We start from the raw sequence: 20,754 nt of genomic DNA, 5'->3' as shown, positions 1-20,754 counted from the left end.
TCGGATAGCTAACTACATATTTATAGCTAGCTATAGCACGAACTATAAGATGTAATATGTGTCCGATAGATGGGACCATATACAATAGTATAGATATATGTTTATAGGTAACTATTATATCTATTAGCTATTAAATTGATTATAGATGATTTGGAACTAGTGGCGAGCTATACTACTCGCTTCAAATCATGTCGATTTAATAGCTAATTTATACAATATAGTTGTCTATAAATATATGTTACACAATTAATATCTGATCCTATCTGTCATAGATACATTGTGTCTTGAGTCGTGCTACATTTAGCTATAAATATATAGTCCACTGCTTATCTTTTTTTTTCTTTTATCTCCTCGATATATAGTTATAGCTGGCTTATAGTTTGTTATTGTACCTGCTATAAGTTTATAGTACTAGTTGGCTATAGTTCATTACCCCTGTGATTAGTCGCTAACTAAGGTGTCGGGAGAGAGAGATTAGTCAGATCGGATCGGATCCGATCGCTCACGCGCCCCGAGACACCCTCCGAATAAAAATCCCCCGAATAGTAGGATTCCAGAAAGCCGCGACCGCGAGAGGTCAGAGGAGAGACAAGCACACGCAGACACGAGGAGAGACGAGAGGAGAGGGGGAGATGAGCGGGGCGGAGGAGGAGGCGGCGGCGGCGAGGGGAGGGGGAAGCGGGAGCGAGAGCGGGGGGAGCGGAGGAGGTGGACGGGGAGGGGGAGGGGGAGGGGCGGGGTCGTCGGGGAGCAGCGGGGCGCGGCGGCGGTTCGACGACAAGGGGCTTGTGGCGAGGACGTCGCTGATCCTGTGGCACACGCACCAGAACGACGCCGGCGCCGTGCGGAAGCTTCTGGAGGAGGACGCCGCGCTCGTCAACGCCCGCGACTACGACAGCCGCACGCCGCTCCACGTCGCTGCGCTCCACGGGTGGCACGACGTCGCCGAGTGCCTCATCGCCAACGGCGCCGACGTCAACGCCCAGGATCGCTGGCAGAACACGGTGAGGCACGCCGTGCCCCTCGGCCCTCTCTCTCGCGACGTCTGCGCGCGCTGGAAATGGAGGGCGTGTTGCGTCGGTGTGGATTGGATTTGGGGTCGTGCCGCGGCTTGGGCTCTGTTCGGGATGGTGTATCGAAATGATCCGGATTGGGGATTCGGTTTGAGCTATTTTTGGATTTTTGTTCGGATTGGATTTGGCTTGTTCTGCGACGAATCGATGGTTTCGGAGAGAAAGCGATCAGCTACGGTTCTTAGTTTGCAATATGCTGCTTTTGATTCGATTGGATTTTGGGGATCGCTTTGGGTAGGGTTAGAGCTTGCTTGTTTGACGAATTTTGAAGCTTATGCTGTGGATTGACTTGGGGCTAGTGCTATGCTCGTTGTTGAATGCGTGTTCCTGCAATGAATTCTTCATCGAGTTTCAGACTTGTTTGCTATTAATCGTTTGGATATAGTACATTTCGCCGAATTCCATTTAGTGCATTGGACCATTAAATTGCTGATTTGGTTTGGTGATAAGTTTTGATGGGAAAAATGGTCTATCACGTGTTATTGGACAGAGCTTTTGTGTTTGGTCTGCTGATTTGTTCTGCATGCAGTGGGATTTCAGTCAACTGTAATACTGTGGTTGTATTTGGGATAGCAGTTTATAATGCTGACTTTTGCTTGTTGTACAGCCACTTGCTGATGCGGAGGGTGCAAAGAGGCATGCTATGATCGAGCTACTCAAGGAACATGGTGGATTGACATATGTACGTGGCCATTGACTTAGGTTCAGTTTGAGAGTCTGTCTTGGTTATTTGCCTAGCAAAGTAATAGGGGAATTTAGGTTTAACCGTTAGCTCAACATTACTAAATTTCTAACTTGAACACCAGGTATTCCGATTCCACCAGTCACTCTGTGTTATGGAATTAGTGGGTGAGTTCCCTGTATATCGCTCTGCAGCTGTTCTTGGCATAATGTTTATAAGCTTGATCCAGGCACATGGTCGCAAATATTGTTATTAGTGTAGAAACAGGGTATTTGGATGTGCCAGTGGCAATTTTCGCGTAATATTAGACGAGTTACCAAAGGATTCAGTTGTGGTGGTGCTACACAAGCATCAGCTAGCAACTGCAGTATGTACAACAAATTCATCATTGTCAATGAAAGCTCTGATGATGTTCTTTTGGAGATCATACTGGATATGCTATGGATGCTGATATTGTGATATTGTTCTTTTTGGAATCATACCGAATATGCTATGAATGAGTTTTATAGAACCTTTTTTGCTATTTTCGTTTCATGTGCAACTTTGGTGCATCTTGAGCACAACTACATTGTTATGTTCCATGCAGTTAAAATAAATCTTCTATTTAGGGTAGAAATTTCTAATTAATCTTTTTGTGCTTATTGATTTATGCAGTATGATATTGTGCTCAAATACATTGGATTCCTCTGATTGTGTTTCTCCTGTAGGGGAAAACTGGAAGTCATTTTGAACCAAAGACAATTCCACCACCCCTAACAAACAAGGCTGACTGGGAGATTAACCCTCTTGAGTTGGATTTCTCAAAAGCTGTTATCATCGGAAAGGTATATAATTCCCTAATTATCTTAGTTTCATGCAAATCATTGGTAAGAAAACATGACCATTGCTATGAAAGTAAACTGAATGGGGTTATCCATAGGAAGTAGTGACACACTGACACTGAGAATCGATCACACAATTGATGTAAATTGATTGCAGGATGATCTTTTTAGATGTTATATGCAAATAGAGATAGTTGGGTGTTCAAAACTTGCCATTATATTAGCTGTGAACCAGCTGTGCGCTTTCAGTTTTCATTTCTAGATAGAAATTTTGATCACTAACATATTGAAGTTTCAATTTCTGCAGCATTTGGTATGTTCCTACTGCAATGAAATCAAAACCTTTTTTAATTACTGTCTAACTCTCTGAATATTTTGCCAACTGAGATTCAGAGGTACTGGATTTGTACCTCTTGAACTGGCCTATTGAGAGGCAGAAATTGGTATACATGAGCGGATATTAACAGATGTTTAACTGTTAAGCATGGCTTGAAGCCATAAAAGATCGTTTTGGCTGTTTAAATAACAAATGAAAATAAAAGTTAACCGTACTAGGAAGTTCATGAACATACCCATTGCATTGTGACCATGTACTAGTCCATTTAATGTTGTGTTATTTTGAGTTAACCAAACATCTCAACTACTGCAGGGCTCTTTTGGTGAAATTCTGAAAGCCAACTGGCGAGGAACACCTATTGCTGTCAAGCGCATTCTTCCATCTCTATCTGATGACAGGCTGGTGATGTAAGTGAACTATATCTACTTAATCACTAATATTTATTAATCTTGGAGTATTCCAACTGAATAACTAGGGGTCTAGGACATGTACTTTGCATGTATTCTGGTTAACTAACTAATATTCAAGGTTTGAATAGAAGCAGTTCTAGTTTTGTGTAACATGTTTGCTTCTTGGAATGATTCCTCATCAGTTTTTTTGGGGTATGCAGACAAGATTTCAAGCATGAAGTCAACTTGCTAATAAAGCTGAGACATCCAAATATTGTGCAGTTCCTTGGAGCAGTCACAGAAACCAAGCCTTTAATGCTCGTTACTGAGTTTTTACGAGGAGTGCGTATTCTTTTGTAATAATATCTTGTCATTTGGACTGTTTGGAATACTCGCAAATGCTGAGTTCAAATGTGTTTTCCAGGGCGACCTTCATCAATACCTGAAGGAGAAAGGTGCACTTGCCCCAGCAACTGCTGTTAATTTCGCACTAGACATTGCCAGGTATTGTCAGCTCTCACGTGCAGATGTGCTTTTAGCCTTATAAAACACCTAATCTGGATGAAAATATGGCTTGTGCAAGAATTTCGTTTGCTAAAAAACTATACCCTTTTGACAGTAAAATGATTCTCTATTATACTCTAGTTCTGCACTTGAGGCTATGGACTGTAGTTAGATTCATCTTTAGGATACTGGCTAATGGAATAACACCTCTGCTTTACACAAAGTTTCTTGGCATCCAAGTGATCAGTAAGACCAATGCAAGTCAATGATCTATTAGATCCATTTGAACTGCCAACATCACTAATGTAGTAAATGCTATAAACTCAGCTTGAAATGAGCGTATCATCACGATCATAATATTTTCTAGTTATAGTGCTAACACTATAACATCTTTGAACCATCATGCATTACCCTTAGACCTTGTTCAGTTAATCCGGAGGGGATTAAGAGGGATTAATTCCACACCTCAATACCCTTGTTGGTGGGATTAACTGAACAAAGCCTTTAGTGGATTCTAACTTAATTGATCATGTGGTCTTTTTCCCCCCTCTAATTATTGAACATTGACCCACGTGTTCTTTTCCCACAATCACCTGTATCTTGCAGGGGCATGGCCTATCTTCATAATGAACCTAATGTTGTAATTCACCGGGACTTAAAACCAAGGTATGCTGAATTCTGTGGTTATGCTAATACAAGTAGTTTCCTGGGTTGGTCTCTCTAATCTATTGTGTCGACATCCAGAAACATTCTTCTAGTAAATTCTGCTGCCAATCACTTGAAAGTTGGAGATTTTGGTCTTAGCAAGATTATCAAAGCCCAGCACGCCAATGATGTGTACAAGATGACTGGGGAGACTGGAAGCTGTAAGTGTTCAGGCGTTATACTATCTTTCCTCGTATCTCTTCTTTCGAATTCATCTTGACAACTTGTTTGATTTCTGTATTCACATAGACCGGTACATGGCTCCTGAAGTATTCAAACACCGGAAATATGACAAGAAAGTTGATGTCTTCTCGTTTGCTATGATACTTTACGAGGTAACTTTGCCACCTAAAACTTGCAAGCAAGCACCAAGTAGCAAGTTATATCGTATGATCACTTCTGTTCTGGATGACAAAATGTTCCTCTGATTGTAGATGCTTGAAGGGGATCCACCTTTCTCTAACTATGAACCTTATGAAGCCGCAAAGTATGTGGGAGAAGGGCATCGCCCACCCTTTCGTTCGAAGGGATTTACTAACGAGTTAAAGGAGTACGTGCAAGCTAAAACAAAACCCTGAAACATTCCAACAGCCATGCTTACTTCAACTAGTCTCTTATCACTTGATCGCCTTAATTTAACATGGATTTCCTCATTGCAGGTTAATTGAGCTATGCTGGTCCGGGGATATCCATCTGAGGCCATCTTTCCTAGAGATCCTCAAGAGGCTCGAGAAGATCAAGGAGTACTTAGCTGCGCACGATCACCATTGGCATTTGTTCTCCCAGTAATAGCTTCATGTCTGTCTATTCATCGCGATCGATTGCTACTGCGCGTGGTGTTACGAGTGAGGAATTCATGGGAGACCTGACATTTTATCATGTACAAAATTTAGAGGGCCCCAAGGAAGGGTCAAAATGGGTACTGTTCTGCTAAAGCAGATATCTTGTTTTTCTTTTTCTTGAACAATTATTATTGTTGTTAGGTTCCCTGCTCTTTTTATGTTTCTTGAGAATCAGTACAGTGGATACAGGAAGTAAATGTACCATGTAATCTGTTTAAAAGCACTTCTTTTACGGGGATTAAAAAAAAGCTAGTTCTTTGTGAACTTTGTATTTTGGTCTTGTATGCTCTAATCAGACTCCTTTTAACAGATTTTGTATGCTCTAATCAGACTCCTTTTAACAGATTACTGATTAGAAATGAAAAAGAAATGTTGCGGCAGGGAATCGGAGCTGGAAGTCTTTTTGATCTTCTATTTCTGTATTGTTTTTTTTTTCATGAATCGTATGCATATGACAAATAATGACATTTTTTTCTGTCTCAATTCGAATTGTTTGGAAGATTAGAATCTTAGAGTTAGTGGTTTGAAACTGCAGATCTTCAACGGATGCTCCTTTTGTGATCTCCAGAGCAAGATTAGAATCACATGAGAAAAGGCCTCATATGATGCTGTCCTTCCAAGACACTTGAAATCCACGGCAATCTTGGAGTAAAGAAGATATTGGGATGATCAACCTGATGACATTTTACAACTGTTCCAACTTTCAACTGGACAAAGCTAGGGCGCACGGTTAAATATAATTTATAGAGTATAATACACATCGTTGCTTACAAGTAATCGCTAAGCAACATAAACTTGACACAAAAAAAAGTACACCTAGCCGCTTTCGTGCTGCAATATATTCTTTTGATCTTGGAGAAGAACTACAGAAGCTTCTTTCTCTCAAAAAAGGTCTTCAGGTGCCACAGCTGCAGCCCCGCGACGGATAGGCAGATTCCGAGTGAGAGGAACCCGAGCCATGCCATTCTTGAGTTCGTTTGCTTGTTCAGGTTCTGCATTTCCTCCTCCCTGGACAAATGATATGTCAAACATATGATTTCTGGATTGCCAGACACAAGGTAGGTTGGACTAGTGCAATAATGTTAGACAACGTCACAATGATATGTAGTACCTTTCACGTAGGTAAAACATTTCTTCATGGATAGATTTGATGGTTTCTTCTAGCTTCTTCAACTCCATCTCCATCACCTGCAATACATATACAAATCATTTTGTTCATCACCTGTAAGCTACTTTGAAAGATAATACCCCACTACTCCAGTGCTCAACTGCTCTCGCAGATAACATGGCCACATGTATTGGCCCTGATATTCTCACAAAATCAGACATGTTTAGGGACTTGTGAGTAGTGCTCACAGGGCTAACGTGGTAACACTACCTGACACCAAATTTATTAGCACAATTCCTAGATGGTCAGTTAAGCTACTTGACAATGCCCAATTTATGAGAGACTAAGAAAAGAATCAGCAAGCATGAGTCTTCCTTTGATCAAAACGGACACGTATATTGGCCATGTATCGAAATCCTGAAAAGCTCAAGCTCTATTGTAGATCACCTCTAATAGTACCTGAATAAGTATGGATGCCACTACTTATGATACACGTCGATTAAATTTTTCAAACAACTAACAACTGAAATGTCAATCATTTAAATCAATCCAGAAATATAGTATAAAATCAAGACGTGCACACTCCACCAAAAAGAGTAAGGGTAGTCTATTGGCTACTGAGAATCAGCCGTTTTCCTCATTTACATGGAAACAAATTCAACTGAACCGAGGAAGAATTGGCTAGTATGCTTTCACAGCAAAACATATATTCGGAATCCAAAAACATATCATCAATATATAAACAATCCAAACAAACATTCAGACATCAAAAAGTCCAATTCAGGCGGAGAGATTTATCAATCACTTGGCTAAACAGATTTCTCAAGTACTTCCTCCGTTTCACAATGTAAGTCATTCTAGCATTTCCCACATTCATATTAATGCTAATGAATCTAGATATATATTTATCTAGAATGTGGGAAATACTAGAATGATTTACATTGTGAAACGGAGGGAGTAGCAAATCCACCATGGATTACTAAGAAGCATCTAAAATCATGCAGAGGTTTCATATCTAGATTCTCATCACATGACATGCATAATTTCCTTACTTTCAGCTTTTCAAGAGCTCAAACCTACCTAAGTAAAATCTAGCAGCCCTACACACACAAAATCACTACCAAACCTAACGGGAACAAACTTCTAATTGAAACTTAAAGGATCCAAACATCATTTGGCAAGGAATTGATGAACACAGCTAGTAAATTACAAAAGTCACTCTCAAGCCCATCTAATTAATTATCTGAATATTCATCCCATGAACTCCCAATCCACTCCACATAGAACCGCCGAAATCGACCAAAAAAAAATCCTAAATCCATGCTGTCACACACAAATCAGTAGCCACGATCTGTTTGCTTAGTGAAAAAACTAGTCAAGTACTCCTACACAACAATCCAACTACGGAAAACGAACTCGATTGGTTAGGAATCGAGCAGAAAAGAAGACGAAGCACACTCACATCGACCTGCCCCTTCTTGGCGACGTTGGACCAGTCCTTGGCCGCGACGCCGCTCCTCCAGTCGAACTCGAACCCGATGGAGACCAGCGGCTTGTGGTCGGGCGCCCAGAAGCAGGCCAGGTAGTCGCCGGCCTCCGTCGCCGTGAACGCGAAGTTCCCCGACGGCACGTTCTCCGCGTAGTGCACGCTGTTCCCGTACGGTGACGTCACCTGCAAACCAAACCAAACCATCCATCCCCTCGGCATCAGCGTCGAATCGCATCAATCCCCACCCAAAAACCCTCGGCGCCATCGCCATGGCTGCTTAGCTAAATCGATTCGCGGTTGCTCGTCGTCGCTTACCCTGAGGGAGATGCGGTGGGAGTCGGGGAGAGGGTTGTCGGGGAAGTTGGGGTCGGGGCCGACGACGTGGTACTTCCCGACGACCATGGAGTTGACCTTGATCTCGTCGGAGATGCACTTGGTGTGGCCGGACTCGAGGTCGAACCGGAGGGCGCGCGCCGTCCGCGGCGCGGCCGAGAGGAGGAGGAGCACGGCGGCGGCGGCGAGGAGGGGCCATGGCGCCCACCTGGGAGCGGGCGATCCGGGGCGGCGCGCGGCCATGGCCGGAGATCGGAGGCGGGGAGGGGAGGTCGTCACGGGGCGGCGGTGGTGGTATTAGCGACTTGGCGTGCGCTTTGGCTTATTGAGGTCAAGTTTGCAGATTGCTACTAGTAACGTCAAAGTGATTAAAGCCGGGAGAGTGTAGCTTGCAATTGTGGATTAGAGATTGGGAATTTGTGCACAAATTATATGGGCCTAGCTACAGAAATTAATGATGAATCCGGATACGTGATAGTACTACCTCCGTCCCAAAATATAACAACTTTTAGTTATGAATCTGGACACACGGTTGTTGTCCAAATTTATAGCTAAAAATGTTTATATTTTGGGATGGAGGGAGTAGTATTCATAATATTTATGGCCATTTCTTTCTTATTTTAGTCTCTACTATTATATTATAAAAATTAAAGATGTTTTCATTGAAATTTTGATGTGTTATCCGTGTTTAAGTTGAAATTTAAATTGGTTATATGTCAATCATATCCAATGCGATGTTAATCTAGAATAACTATTATACATCCTTATCCCAGATTAACCCACACCATCCCGCACGCCTCACTCGATGCTGCACGCCTAGAGATGGCAGGACCCGTGACCTGACACCTGACAAGTTTTTACTCTATTAGTTATAAAATGACATGGAGGTAATTGGAGCTTGCAGTGGGCTGCACTATTGACCTTGCTCTTAGGAGCTAGTCATGTTCTAACTCTTAGATCCATGGGTTTACTAACGGGCGAAAACTCTTACCCGTTGGGTACGTGGGTATGATTCCGTTCTTTACCCACCCGTACGGCCGTACCCACCAACCCATGGGTGAAAAAACCCAAAGATTGAGCCTAAACTATGAGTAACTAAGTCCCAACGACTACTAAATCATAGCATAAAACTCCTTTCACCTTTTAAGTATTGTTCTAATTTAGTTATATAAAATTATTATTTGATTTCTTGATTATGTAATGTGGTTATGGATTTTCTTTACTCGTCTTTGAAGGCTAATGTTAATAGCATTGTTGCCAGAGAAAATATCGATGGTTTACAATTCTAATACACCAATTACATTACAAAACTATAAATGATATTCTCTCTGTCCCGAAAAAAACGAATCTAGAACTGGATGTGACATATTTTAGTACAATGAATCTGGACATACCTCTATCCAGATTCATAGTACTAGAATGTGTTACATGCAGTACTATGTTGGTTTTAATGGGACAGAGGGAGTACAAGTCAATTATATGGGTATGGGTACCCGTTACCCGCACGGGTGTGGATATGTGGATGATTTTGTACGCGACGGATGTGAGTATTTAAGCGGGCATATTTAGCTATTGCGGGTGTGGGTATGGGATAAGGGAACCCGATAGGTATGTAGTGCGCACGCCCCTTCCCAATCTCTCTCCCTTTTTTCAGTTTTCTTTTTCTCTTTTTTTTTTCTCCCAATAATCCCAATCCTCTCCCTCTTCTTCTAATCTCCTCTATTTTTTCCTCTAATCTCCTCTATTTTTTCCTGTCCCCATTTTTCTCTTCCAAATTTCTCCACTCATAAATATTTTTCTTTTGAATTTATCATTTTTTCTCCTGATAATCCCAATCCTCTCCCTAATCTCCTCTATTTTTTCTTGTCCCCATTTTTCTCTTCCAAATTTCTCCACTCATAAATATTTTTCTTTTGAATTTATCATTGTTTAAGATGTGTATGCGGTAAGTTTGTTACTTTATAAATACTTTCTATCTAAAAAAAATCAACAAAACTGTTATGCTGTTTTCCACAGTTCCGGCAGGCGACCATTAACAAAATCAGACAAGTACACGTACGTTTATACAGTCATACAGTATATTACTGCGTGAGAGGTCTATATCATGCTTGTCCGCTTCCAAGCAGTTGGGTAGATACATGAATGAACAGACAGATGAACTGCTCGAAGTTTTTCCAGATTGCATATATTGGAATTCTAAAAAAAAAGATTGCAGATATTGGTGGCATTAGCATTTTACCTAGTCCTATCTCTAGTCCTATTGGTGGATTGATTATACAGAGTTTAACTCGCTAGTCCGAATCAGAGTCAGTCATCTCCCACTGACGAGCATCTTTGGGTTCAGGATCAGCGTCAGCGGGATACTCGGGCTGGCCAAACAGTGACGTGCTAAGCTTCGGACGAGGACGACGCTTCTTAGTTTTGTCTTTAGGAGGTGCTCCATCCTGTGAGGCAAAACATTAAGTCAGAATTTAAACATTGGTAGGGCATGTTGGTATCAAAATAAAACGCTCTACAAATTTTGGTAAAGCAACAAACCGAACACATTCTTGCCAATGCTATCTAACCAAACTTTAGTAATTCTAGAAGTTTTCACTATTAAAATTCTACCAAATTTTGTTTAAGGTACTAAAGTAAACACAATCAATGCTACCAAAATTTGGTAATGCCAAAATGTACCAAAAATTGACAATTTGGCAATGACAAATTTTGGTAGGGTTGACAGTGGCTACAAACTCGCCCATGGAGACAGATAGTTACAATTTCTCAGGAAAACGATCCATTCTGCACACATAGTCCTGTGCTGACAAAAGGAAAAAAAAAATCAAACATGAATTGAGTTTCTATGAGAAGTAACGAACACGAGCCACTGGGACATGTATGGCATGAGAGATAGAGGGAATATTGGTTTGATTCAATAGTTCATGCTAAACTGCACTATCAAATTGTAACTGGCTTGAGCAAACAAATGAGAAAGCTAAGCTGGTAGAATGAAATATTTGTTTTAGTTGGTAAGTAAAGTTCAAAGTGAGTACTCATTAGAGTTGCTATATTAGATGCGCACTGACCTCCGTAGTTTGAGTTCGTTGGTTGCTCTTGTACCATATTATTCCCATTGAAATGCATGCAGACATAAGCAAAGCTGGGCCGATCCTTGGGTCAGTCAGGTAATCTCCGAAATGAAATCCACTGCTCTGGATCCTCTGTTTTACACTGTTTCCTGCTGAGCGGATACTTTTGGTACTTTTTATCCATTCCTTACTTGTTTCCTCAGGCACAAGATCTGGTACCTTTGAAGTCTAGATACAAAGGAAAAACCACATAAAAAAGCTGAAACTTGGGTGCTGATGTTTAGTATAAATAAGTGTATGTTCATTCATTGGTGACATGGTGAATTCTACAGTTGGTGCCAAAATTAATATGGTCAGATAGATACAAGGGATACTGATAATATAATATTGCTTAGAGGCAAGTAGTATTGATTGAATTGTGCCAATTGTGATGGTAGGTAAAGTAGGACATACAATGCATAAAGATTGGATCAAGTATGAACAAGTTTAGCAGCTGGTTATCTAAGATATCCTTGCTCTTAAAAGTTATGGCAGAAGCTAATGATTCATGTCACATTGGTTTTTCCCTTTTTAGGAGACATGCTAGAGAGAGTTTAAGATGATTGTTTGACTTAAGGAGGCATGCTACAGACTGTTTAAAAGGAGGAGAAGGATTTGTTTAGATATTGATTACAATGCTTTAAGATACTTACAAAGTAAGGTATTTCCCTAGTATCTCCATCTTTGATAATCTGAGAGATCCATTTGTTTATCTGCGATGTTAGTGATGAGCAACCAAGTTAACAATGTATTTAGATTTATCTGTTAAACTGCACGACATAACATGATTCCAATAGTAAATGAAACAGATATACCATATTTCAATAAATCATTAGAATGCTCACCTCCTCTATTTCGTCCGGGCCTTTATACCTTGCCACTAGCTGGGAGGCATCAGCGGTATGCTGTCTTTGGAGAGCCTCCATAAGATTATTTGTTTTCTCAGCTTTCAACGCCTCAAATGTTGCATTTCTTTGGAAACGAACAATAAACAGTTCAGATTTATCATTATCGTCTCCAAAACCTCCAGGACCACAGGCTCCACTGTAATCAGTTGCAAGGTAGAAGGCACAAAGTTTCTGCAAACAATGTAGAAAGCGGACATGTAGTAAGTAGTCATGCACTCCTTTGTTTCACAGAGATTTGTTTAATTTAGCTAGGATATAAAATGTTTCAGTTACTATGGTTTCCAGTGGTGTACATGGGAAGCATGGACAAATTAATAAGCATTCTAGGATTCCAGATTGTAGGATGGTAATATAATGGTGTAATGAGATACCAGACCTCGATGTTAGGAGAGGAAAATCCATGAAATAGGCCCATCCCTCAACTAGTTTACAAATATCCCTCACCTAGTTGCTTTTTTTCCTCAACAAGGTGAGGAAAAGCAGAGCGAAATATCACATATAACAGTTACTAGTATCTGGTATATTCTCCTCTTTCTTTCAAAGGACTATTCATTCAATTCATGCAGGAATGATAATGTGAACTTTTAAAGTTCATCCAACCTTGCGAGGATCATGTCACCGAACAGGAAGTACAAAACACAAGCTCAAATACAGCTCAGTTAAAAATTAAAGTTGGAATTGTGAGGCAGTCTACCTTCTGCACTTCTCCATCCAACCAAACAAAGGTCAACCTGTCATCTTTTAAGGCAGCCGCGGCACTTGATACCACAACTGAACTATCCACATTCTCGGAAGTACTTGCATCGACATCACTAAATAGTTGGTCTTGGGCCTTCCGCAAAATCTGAAGAAGTTTGAAATTGCAAAGGCAACATAAATTGGGAAGATAATAATGAAGATAAAAATAATTAAAGTACATAAACCCCTACCAAGTACCAACTACACAAAAGTACCTGTCTCCTTTTACTTAGCTCTACACCAGGACGACCAGCAACAATTACACAATACCAAATTGCTATATCATTTCCAGCACGTGAATAACCTCTGGCATCACAACCCAGTTCCAAAGATGTATCGCTTCTTAGCTGTGGGAGTTCTAAACAAGAAAGATGCATGATGAGGACAGCACATATTTTCTTTCTAAATAAAGATATGAAAAAGCAACTGTAGCATGGCAAGTAGGTATATTGCTGATTCATTCTTAGTACCTTGGTGCTTATGCTCCTCCATTATCTTTGTAAACTCTGACTTGGTAAAAGTTCCTGGAATAGAGGCAATAAATAGTAAGCCTCGAACTCAACAATGCAGAAAACCAAACAACGAAAGAGCTATATATGAAAAGGAAACTTGCCATGGTATACAATGGGCTTGGCACCTGGTCCCTTCAAGAAAACAAGTGATGGAGCTGATTCCACTCCTAACCTGCTCCGAAAGAGACAAGAAAACACTAATAAACAAGACTTCGTTGTAAATTAATTGTGTGCATGACATATAGAAATATGTTTGTTCATTGAAATGCTCATTGATTTGAAAATCATGTCTTTTGAACACTAGCAGATTAGCCCCTATCTGTGATTTCTGCATACGGTGTTTCAGATACCAACATTTTTTCTCCACAGAAGAGCTTTATAGCCCCCTGAAAGAATTATTCTTGGTGCTTAGCAACTTCAAAATCCAGATATCTAACATCTAAGCGCATCACTATCAGAAGGAGCTGTTTATAAGTGGAAAGGATTAGGAAACAGATCCACAGCAGTAAAGTTTAATAAAGAACAAAACTAGCTTGAGGCTCTTCTATTGGACTTTCCACTGGATGGATCATCATGGTTGATATGATATAAACATATCAAAAGTCGTGGAACAGTAAGCAAGCAAAAGGCATAGGTTACAGAAAACAAAACAAAATTAAGTTCATTCATCCAATCTATTATTACATCGCAGATCAGCTGTTAATACTAGAAAACTATTACATCAGCTAGTAACAGTACTTATGACTACCTTTACAAATATGAATATAGTCAATAGAGATCTAAAAGGTGCAGATGTGCAGTAAGTAGCTTTGAACTCAATAACAGATTTAGATGGAGGAAGCTAAAATGCTTGATAGTTTTAAATACCTTCTATAAACTGAATAAATTTCCACATTTCCTAAATAAATCATGATTCATTATAAAATTATCAGCTACTGGTATCAATTATAATACTGAATGAACATATGAATAGTTGAATACCAATAAAGGAATGGATAAGGTCTAACAGTAAGTAGTACAAAAAGGACATACGAATTCCACCAAATCTGGGATTCATCTTCTTTCCATAAGACAAATGCAAATGATGCATAGGTCGAATACTCTTGGGCAGCTTGGCGAAGGAATGGAGCAGCACGTTCCCCAGTACTTGAGAAAAAGATAACCTTGACCTATGTAACACATGCAAAAGATGGCGGCACTAATTGTGGTAAGAATGAAACACCCAGAAATCCCTATAAATGATTCTATCAATATTGTTCATTCTACCAGATATGTTATGTATACTCATGCGCACATAAACAATGATGCAAGTGATTCCATAGGCCAAGTAGCTATAGATGCACCAGTGTATGACACAATAATTGGTAAAGCAAATCAAATGTACCTTATGATGGCCGCTCTTCCCGATGAACTCAGGCCCCTGAAAATGATAGCAGCTTTGTATTAAAAACATAATCCTCTTGATAAAAGTTTATCCAACTAAAGCGCGCTTCTAAACTAATAACAAACAATACAACATGAATAATGCATGGAGCATATACATGGTCATATACTTCAGCTGGTAGGTCGAGATCATCCTTAAATCAAGACATGATGTCACAAGGGATGACAAAGGAAGGGTAAAACCTCAGTTAATCAAACTACAATCTAAGTGTTTAAGAACAGGAGAAATGGATAATATTAATATGACTGGCATAACAAAAGAAAGATTTCCAGCAAAGGAACAAGGAAGGCAGTTTTGTATGCAACATATAGTAGGTCATATTAATCTTAGCTAGCTCAACAGAAGAATGGAGATAATTAAGAATTCATTTGTACAACAATTAGCTGTTTATGACTTAGCATGATCTTGGGACAGCCACAAAAGGAACAATTTAAAAAATCTAACCAGTCATAAACCTCACCAATGTCTCCTTGGAATAGTACAAGATACGAGGTAAACCAACAACTGACGTTGCCACCCAGTCAACAACAGAATCCACAAAAAGCTCACCTGGGTACCTAGGCATAGAAAACAAAGTTATATTGATTACAATCATATATCCCATGCTTATAATAGATGGGAAAAGATGAACAGGCAGCCAAGACATAAGGTTTCATTGTGCAAAAGAAAAAATAACAGGAATAGATTGTTCACTCTCTTAGTAATCTAAATCAATACTTTGACTAGAATAGTCACCTCATGTAACAGGATGGACTTCTGCAGTCTGCAGGGTATGCAACAAGAGTGGGTAGACCTGCATGTGATAAACAGATAGAGTAAAGTGCATATGACTTATACAAGGCTTTGTTCCGAGTTCCCACTAAAGGAAAGAAAAATTTAACAATGAACTTTAGGGAGAGTTTGTGAAAGTCTTTGGGTTGTATTCATCAAATTGAAAAGGCCCCTTATTTCTTGGTCATAAATAGTGAACCCTGCCAATTATCTTGAGTACTCCCCTTTAGATACCACGGTAAATCCAGTTATAAATTCATATGAACTACTCTTATTGACCTAATTTAATCATGCCCGTGTACCTAATCATTTTGACAAAATTTATGTAACAATAATGAATGAAAAATAAAATGACAATGTGCAGATTTGCTGCAGTTGCATTGTACATGCTATGATTAACAGGAAATGCTGACTTGACGTACCATTACGGAAAAATGGCTGTTTAGAGAACCTTTGTTCTGCAAAATGACCAGTCAGTTGCACATCACCAAGTTCTACCATAGCAGTGTTTGCTACACCATCCAGTCGGCTGCCTAAATCATGAATAAAATGTTTAATCAGAGAAAAGAAAAGGTATACGAGACACTTCAGTTCGCAGAGGGCTTTCCTCTACAGAAGGATACAGTTTTCCATTCTTAGCAAGTAGCTGTATTTACATTAACAACACCAAGTTATTTGGCAAAGGAGATTTTGTTAACTCAACTATCAGCATATCCATCAAAGTACTGCTGAAAAGAACGAGGTGACTTCTAAGTTTACATACCTTACATAGGATCCCAGCCTTAAAATATAAATAAAATAAAATGCTCAGAAGTGCCAAAAATTTATGTCATCCAAATCATTTTAATAGAAGAACCTGACATGCATCTGATATAAAGGGGCAATTGCAAATTTACCACTACTTTGAATCGTTATTGCAAGACTGCCACTAGAAAATTGCAAAAAAAACCACTAGAACTGTCATTCGAGTGATATCCTTGCAATATTGAAAAAACTAGTGGCAAATTTGCAAATGCCCCATATATAAAATGGCAGTTTAAAGTGGGGGAAGGAGAGACCAACTCTAATTTCTATTAATCCTACATAAATAATACTAACTGGGATTTATTGCAATTCAGTTCCTTACAGCATATATCTAACTATGAAAGGAAGAATGTTGGTTCTAATTTTTCATGAAATGTATAAACATGTAGTTAAAGGCAGCACTGCACCAAATGCCAACTAATTCAATGTGAAAGACGTACCGATTTGCTTCCATTTTTCAATAAATTGAGCACACCGAGGACTACCCTTTGAATACACCTACATAGTAGAACAAAAATCAGCTAGAAGCAGGATATTGTTTCCAGTATTCCTACAAAAGAATATTCTTAAGAGCTGTGTGAATATAATGTGAAATAGAACACTTGAAGCCTACAGTAATAGCATAACTTACCATTATGAGCAGTGGGTGTTCGTCAGCAATAGTATGCATGAATGACTCGTAGCCCAGTACGTTGAAGGCGTAATCAGTTGATTCTATGGAATGGACATAGTTTAATGTTAAGATAGAAAAACCAATGAACATCAATCCTAATTCTAAGAAATTATATAGACAACTTACGAACTGAAGAATCCTTTAATAATGGGAGATCTATTTTCAAAAAGTGTTCCTTTTGATACTGTTCTTTGACTTTCTCAAGGACATCCTACCATGAATCATGATTGAACGAATAAGTGAAGGTTAGCCAGAAACAAAAAATTAATTGAGAAAAACTTGTTACTTGTGCAAACACGTAAACCTGCACACACACAGAGAGAGAGAGAGAGAACCACCTTATGATGGTCCAGACCAAAAAGATCATAATCCCTTTTCAAAATTGGATTTGTCAACAGCTCATATGCATAACGAATCTGCATAAAATACAAGAAGATTGCAAAGTTCCATGTTAACAAAAGGATGGCCCTGAACATATCTGAAAAGAACATAGATAAGGTTCATATGCATAACGAATCTGCATAAAATACAAGAAGATTGCAAAGTTCCATGTTAACAAAAGGATGGCCCTGAACATATCTGAAAAGAACATAGATAAGGTTTAATGGCTGAAGATGTGTGGTACAAAAGTTCATGTAATCCCTTCAGTTTTAACTTTGAAATAGAAACCACGGAGACACAAAAATGCTGTATTTATTCAAGGTATTACAATTTACAATGGAAGGCTGTTTCAGGACCCATGTGTACGTTATTGAAAAACTTCCCCTGGAAAAAGTTATCTGCATTTTACAACATTATAGTGGCTAGCCACTGGATAATGGGGTTTGATCTTACCTTTATAATATCAACAGTTGTTTGCTGATTCGTCTCAGCGAGCCTGAGTTGACATTGAGAAAACAATCATTCAGTTTACCACAATGGATATATGCAAAATGAAATTAAAGTAGCATGCATTGCTAAAGTGAAATATAACTGGCACACGCATTCTCAATTTCAGGTTTGGAAATTGGAAAGCATTTGAAGAGCCTCATTAAGTTGTAATTCACCAAAACCTAAGCTTGGCGTCCACTTACAAGTAATTTCACTAGTTAAAACTTAAAAGTACCTTACCGAAGTGCTCAGGTGAGAAAAATTATTGTTTTTACAGATATCTCAGATTTAGAACTCTTTCGTAAGCATATCTAAAGCATATCTAAGTATGATCATCGCTAACTAACATCTCCCATACGAGGAATAACTAAATTAGACTAAATTTTACAGTAATAAAAGCAGTGAAATCCGTCACAGACAAGTACATCAGCACTACCAAACTGGTACTCTCCAAATAGATGTGCACGTTAAGATCATATCACACTAGATTATTCCTATATCACTAAACCAGGCCTGTGAACTGCATTTGGTTCCGCATACTGCATCGAACAAAGCACACCGCAGAAATAAACCCCAAAATCATCAGCAAATTCGGATCGACCACACTCACCACTCCTTGGAGAGCTGCTCGTAGGCCTCCACCACCCTCTCCACCGGCGCGAACCTCTCGATCCCAAGCGCTAAAATATCCAACCAACCGAAGAAAAAAACAAAATCTCTCAAAAACGAGACCAGATTGGGGGAAACTGGAATTTGAAACGGGCGCCCGGGGACGAGGGAACTCACCGTAGTAGTGGGTGGGCGGGAAGGAGATGGGCAGGACGAGGAGCTGGAAGAGGAACCCGGCGGCGGCGAGGAGGATGGGCAGCCAGTAGCGGCGCACCTCCGCCGGAATCGCCATCGGAGATGGGTCGCGCCGGGCGGAGGAAAAGGAAAGGAGGTAGTATCGGGAGAGCTTTTCCACTTTGCGTCGGGTCTCGGGACAAAGGGGCTTAATTAGGGGTTTTAAGAGTAGGTTAGTTTGAGCATGGTTGTTACCATTCTAAATTTGCAAAAGAAAAAAAAAGGTAATTTTGTTATTTTGTAATCCTAGTATTTTTTTTATTTTACTAGCAAAATACCCGTGCATTGCAACGGATGAAAACAATATAATTTTATAATTTTAATAATTAATCTGTCACATGGTAAATCATCCATTTCAATTATTGACACTTAATAAATAATACGTAATAGATCAACATCATTGTTTATTAATAATATTTTTCCTTTAATAGTTTTAACTTACATTTTATTATGTTCTCACTTATATATAAATTTATATTTTTCTTTAGTTTTATGTATGAATCGTACTTAAAATTTATAAAAATATTGAATTCATATTGTTTCTAACATTCTATTGTTATTAGATTGTACTTGGCATATATCATTTTGTTTTTTATTCTAAACTATAGTTGATTTGAATTTATTAATTACCTAATTTAAATATCTATATTATTAGTCTAAATTATTTTTAAAATAAAAAATATTAAAATATTATAGATATATCACAATGTTTTAGGGACTGGAAGACAAAGTACGTTCAATGGTTTCAATTTATAACCTGATAAAGAAAGAATGTTAAATTAGATTAATGCCAAGTGGCACAAATGTCTTAGAAAATTTATAACCTGATAAAGAAAAAAAAGTTAAATTAGATTAATGCCCAAGTGTCACAGTATGTCCTTTAGAAAATTTTGTGGAATAAAAATTACTTATAAGAATATACCTTGATAAAAAGATATTTTGTGTGACTATCGGTAGTTTGTGGTCTAGATTCTTCTTAAGAAATTTACGTGAGTTTGGATGAGTACAAATTATGTGAGCTTACATTTTTCGTTCTAAGGGTGTTTGGATGAGATTCAGTAACCAAATTACATATGCTAAAAACGGAAATCAAAATTAACAACTTGAAAGTAGGTGGAGCTGGGCAGAGGCAGATCTAACCCTGTTTCGGTTGAACCCCCAAACTTTTTGAGGGATAACGCAGAATACCTGATGAGGTGTGGGTAGGGAGGGATGCTCACCGGCGAGCGACGATGCGGTGGAAGCTAGAAGGAGGACGCCGGGCGCCACCTCTGCTCGCAGGATGGGGATCGGCGCAAGCGGCGGGCGAGGAGACGAAATTCGAGGCCGAGGCCGAGGCCGGATGGGATGGATTAGGATGCTCACCGGTGAGCGAATGCGGCGGGAGCAGGAGGAGGACGCCGGCGCCACCTCTGCTAGCAGGATGGAGATCGGCGCCAGCGGCAGGCGAGGAGACGGGAGTCGAGGGCGGCGGGCGAGGAGACGGGACGGATTGGGGAGGCGGAGGGCGTGCACGCGGTGTCGCCTGCCTATGGGTCATGTGCACAGGCCCATGAGGCTGGAGTTTTTTCATCTCCCAAAAAAGTTCATCTAAGATCCCTTATCTTGTCGTTGAGTTTTAAACGACCCTAAACCCCTAATCTTGTGCAAAGCGGTTTGGTTGACGTGGTGGCTGAGTCAGTGTAGGGCCCACGTGGACCCCACAAGCCAACCAGCAATTTTCTTTCACCTCACTCCCCTCTACTCCCATCTCAACCCAAACCTCCAGGGCATTCGCCAATGGGTGGGGACAAGGGTG

The 20,754-nt window shown here is 39.7% G+C and overlaps 3 protein-coding genes across 4 annotated transcripts; 1 reads left to right on the top strand and 2 right to left on the bottom strand.

Moving 5' to 3' along the window:
- Positions 1-576: 576 nt before the first annotated feature.
- LOC127779384 (integrin-linked protein kinase 1) lies at positions 577-5,633 on the top strand. Its single transcript, XM_052306122.1, has 11 exons — positions 577-1,004; positions 1,681-1,755; positions 2,463-2,579; positions 3,226-3,320; positions 3,524-3,644; positions 3,727-3,806; positions 4,413-4,472; positions 4,551-4,672; positions 4,761-4,846; positions 4,946-5,061; positions 5,171-5,633. Exons 1-11 carry the CDS (start codon positions 633-635, stop codon positions 5,298-5,300), a joined length of 1,374 nt encoding a protein of 457 aa, XP_052162082.1. The 5' UTR covers positions 577-632; the 3' UTR covers positions 5,301-5,633.
- Positions 5,634-6,002: 369 nt separating this feature from the next.
- LOC127779385 (transmembrane emp24 domain-containing protein p24delta9-like) lies at positions 6,003-8,632 on the bottom strand. The gene is made up of 4 exons (XM_052306123.1): positions 8,266-8,632; positions 7,924-8,133; positions 6,465-6,541; positions 6,003-6,361 (listed from the first exon to the last, which is right to left on the bottom strand). Exons 1-4 carry the CDS (start codon positions 8,524-8,526, stop codon positions 6,217-6,219), a joined length of 693 nt encoding a protein of 230 aa, XP_052162083.1. The 5' UTR covers positions 8,527-8,632; the 3' UTR covers positions 6,003-6,216.
- A 1,666-nt stretch (positions 8,633-10,298) lies between these two features.
- On the bottom strand, positions 10,299-20,520 carry LOC127779281 (uncharacterized). 2 transcript variants are annotated; one of them, XM_052306013.1, is made up of 21 exons: positions 20,177-20,316; positions 18,900-19,104; positions 18,724-18,793; positions 18,078-18,120; positions 17,582-17,659; positions 17,370-17,454; positions 17,202-17,284; positions 17,011-17,068; positions 16,189-16,299; positions 15,731-15,788; positions 15,456-15,552; positions 14,936-14,971; positions 14,584-14,720; positions 13,653-13,723; positions 13,510-13,563; positions 13,255-13,397; positions 12,996-13,145; positions 12,239-12,472; positions 12,047-12,106; positions 11,352-11,582; positions 10,299-10,727 (listed from the first exon to the last, which is right to left on the bottom strand). In XM_052306013.1, exons 2-21 carry the CDS (start codon positions 19,012-19,014, stop codon positions 10,575-10,577), a joined length of 2,067 nt encoding a protein of 688 aa, XP_052161973.1. In that variant the 5' UTR covers positions 19,015-19,104; positions 20,177-20,316; the 3' UTR covers positions 10,299-10,574. The 2 variants fall into 2 exon arrangements, with proteins under 2 accessions (XP_052161973.1, XP_052161972.1); XM_052306012.1 differs by lacking the exons at positions 18,724-18,793; positions 18,900-19,104 and having other exon boundaries at positions 20,177-20,520.
- Positions 20,521-20,754: the final 234 nt, after the last annotated feature.

The sequence above is a fragment of the Oryza glaberrima genome, chromosome 7 (genome assembly GCF_000147395.1).
Source record: "Oryza glaberrima chromosome 7, OglaRS2, whole genome shotgun sequence".
Lineage (NCBI taxonomy): Eukaryota > Viridiplantae > Streptophyta > Magnoliopsida > Poales > Poaceae > Oryza > Oryza glaberrima.
This window is presented reverse-complemented; position numbering and strand designations above follow the sequence as displayed.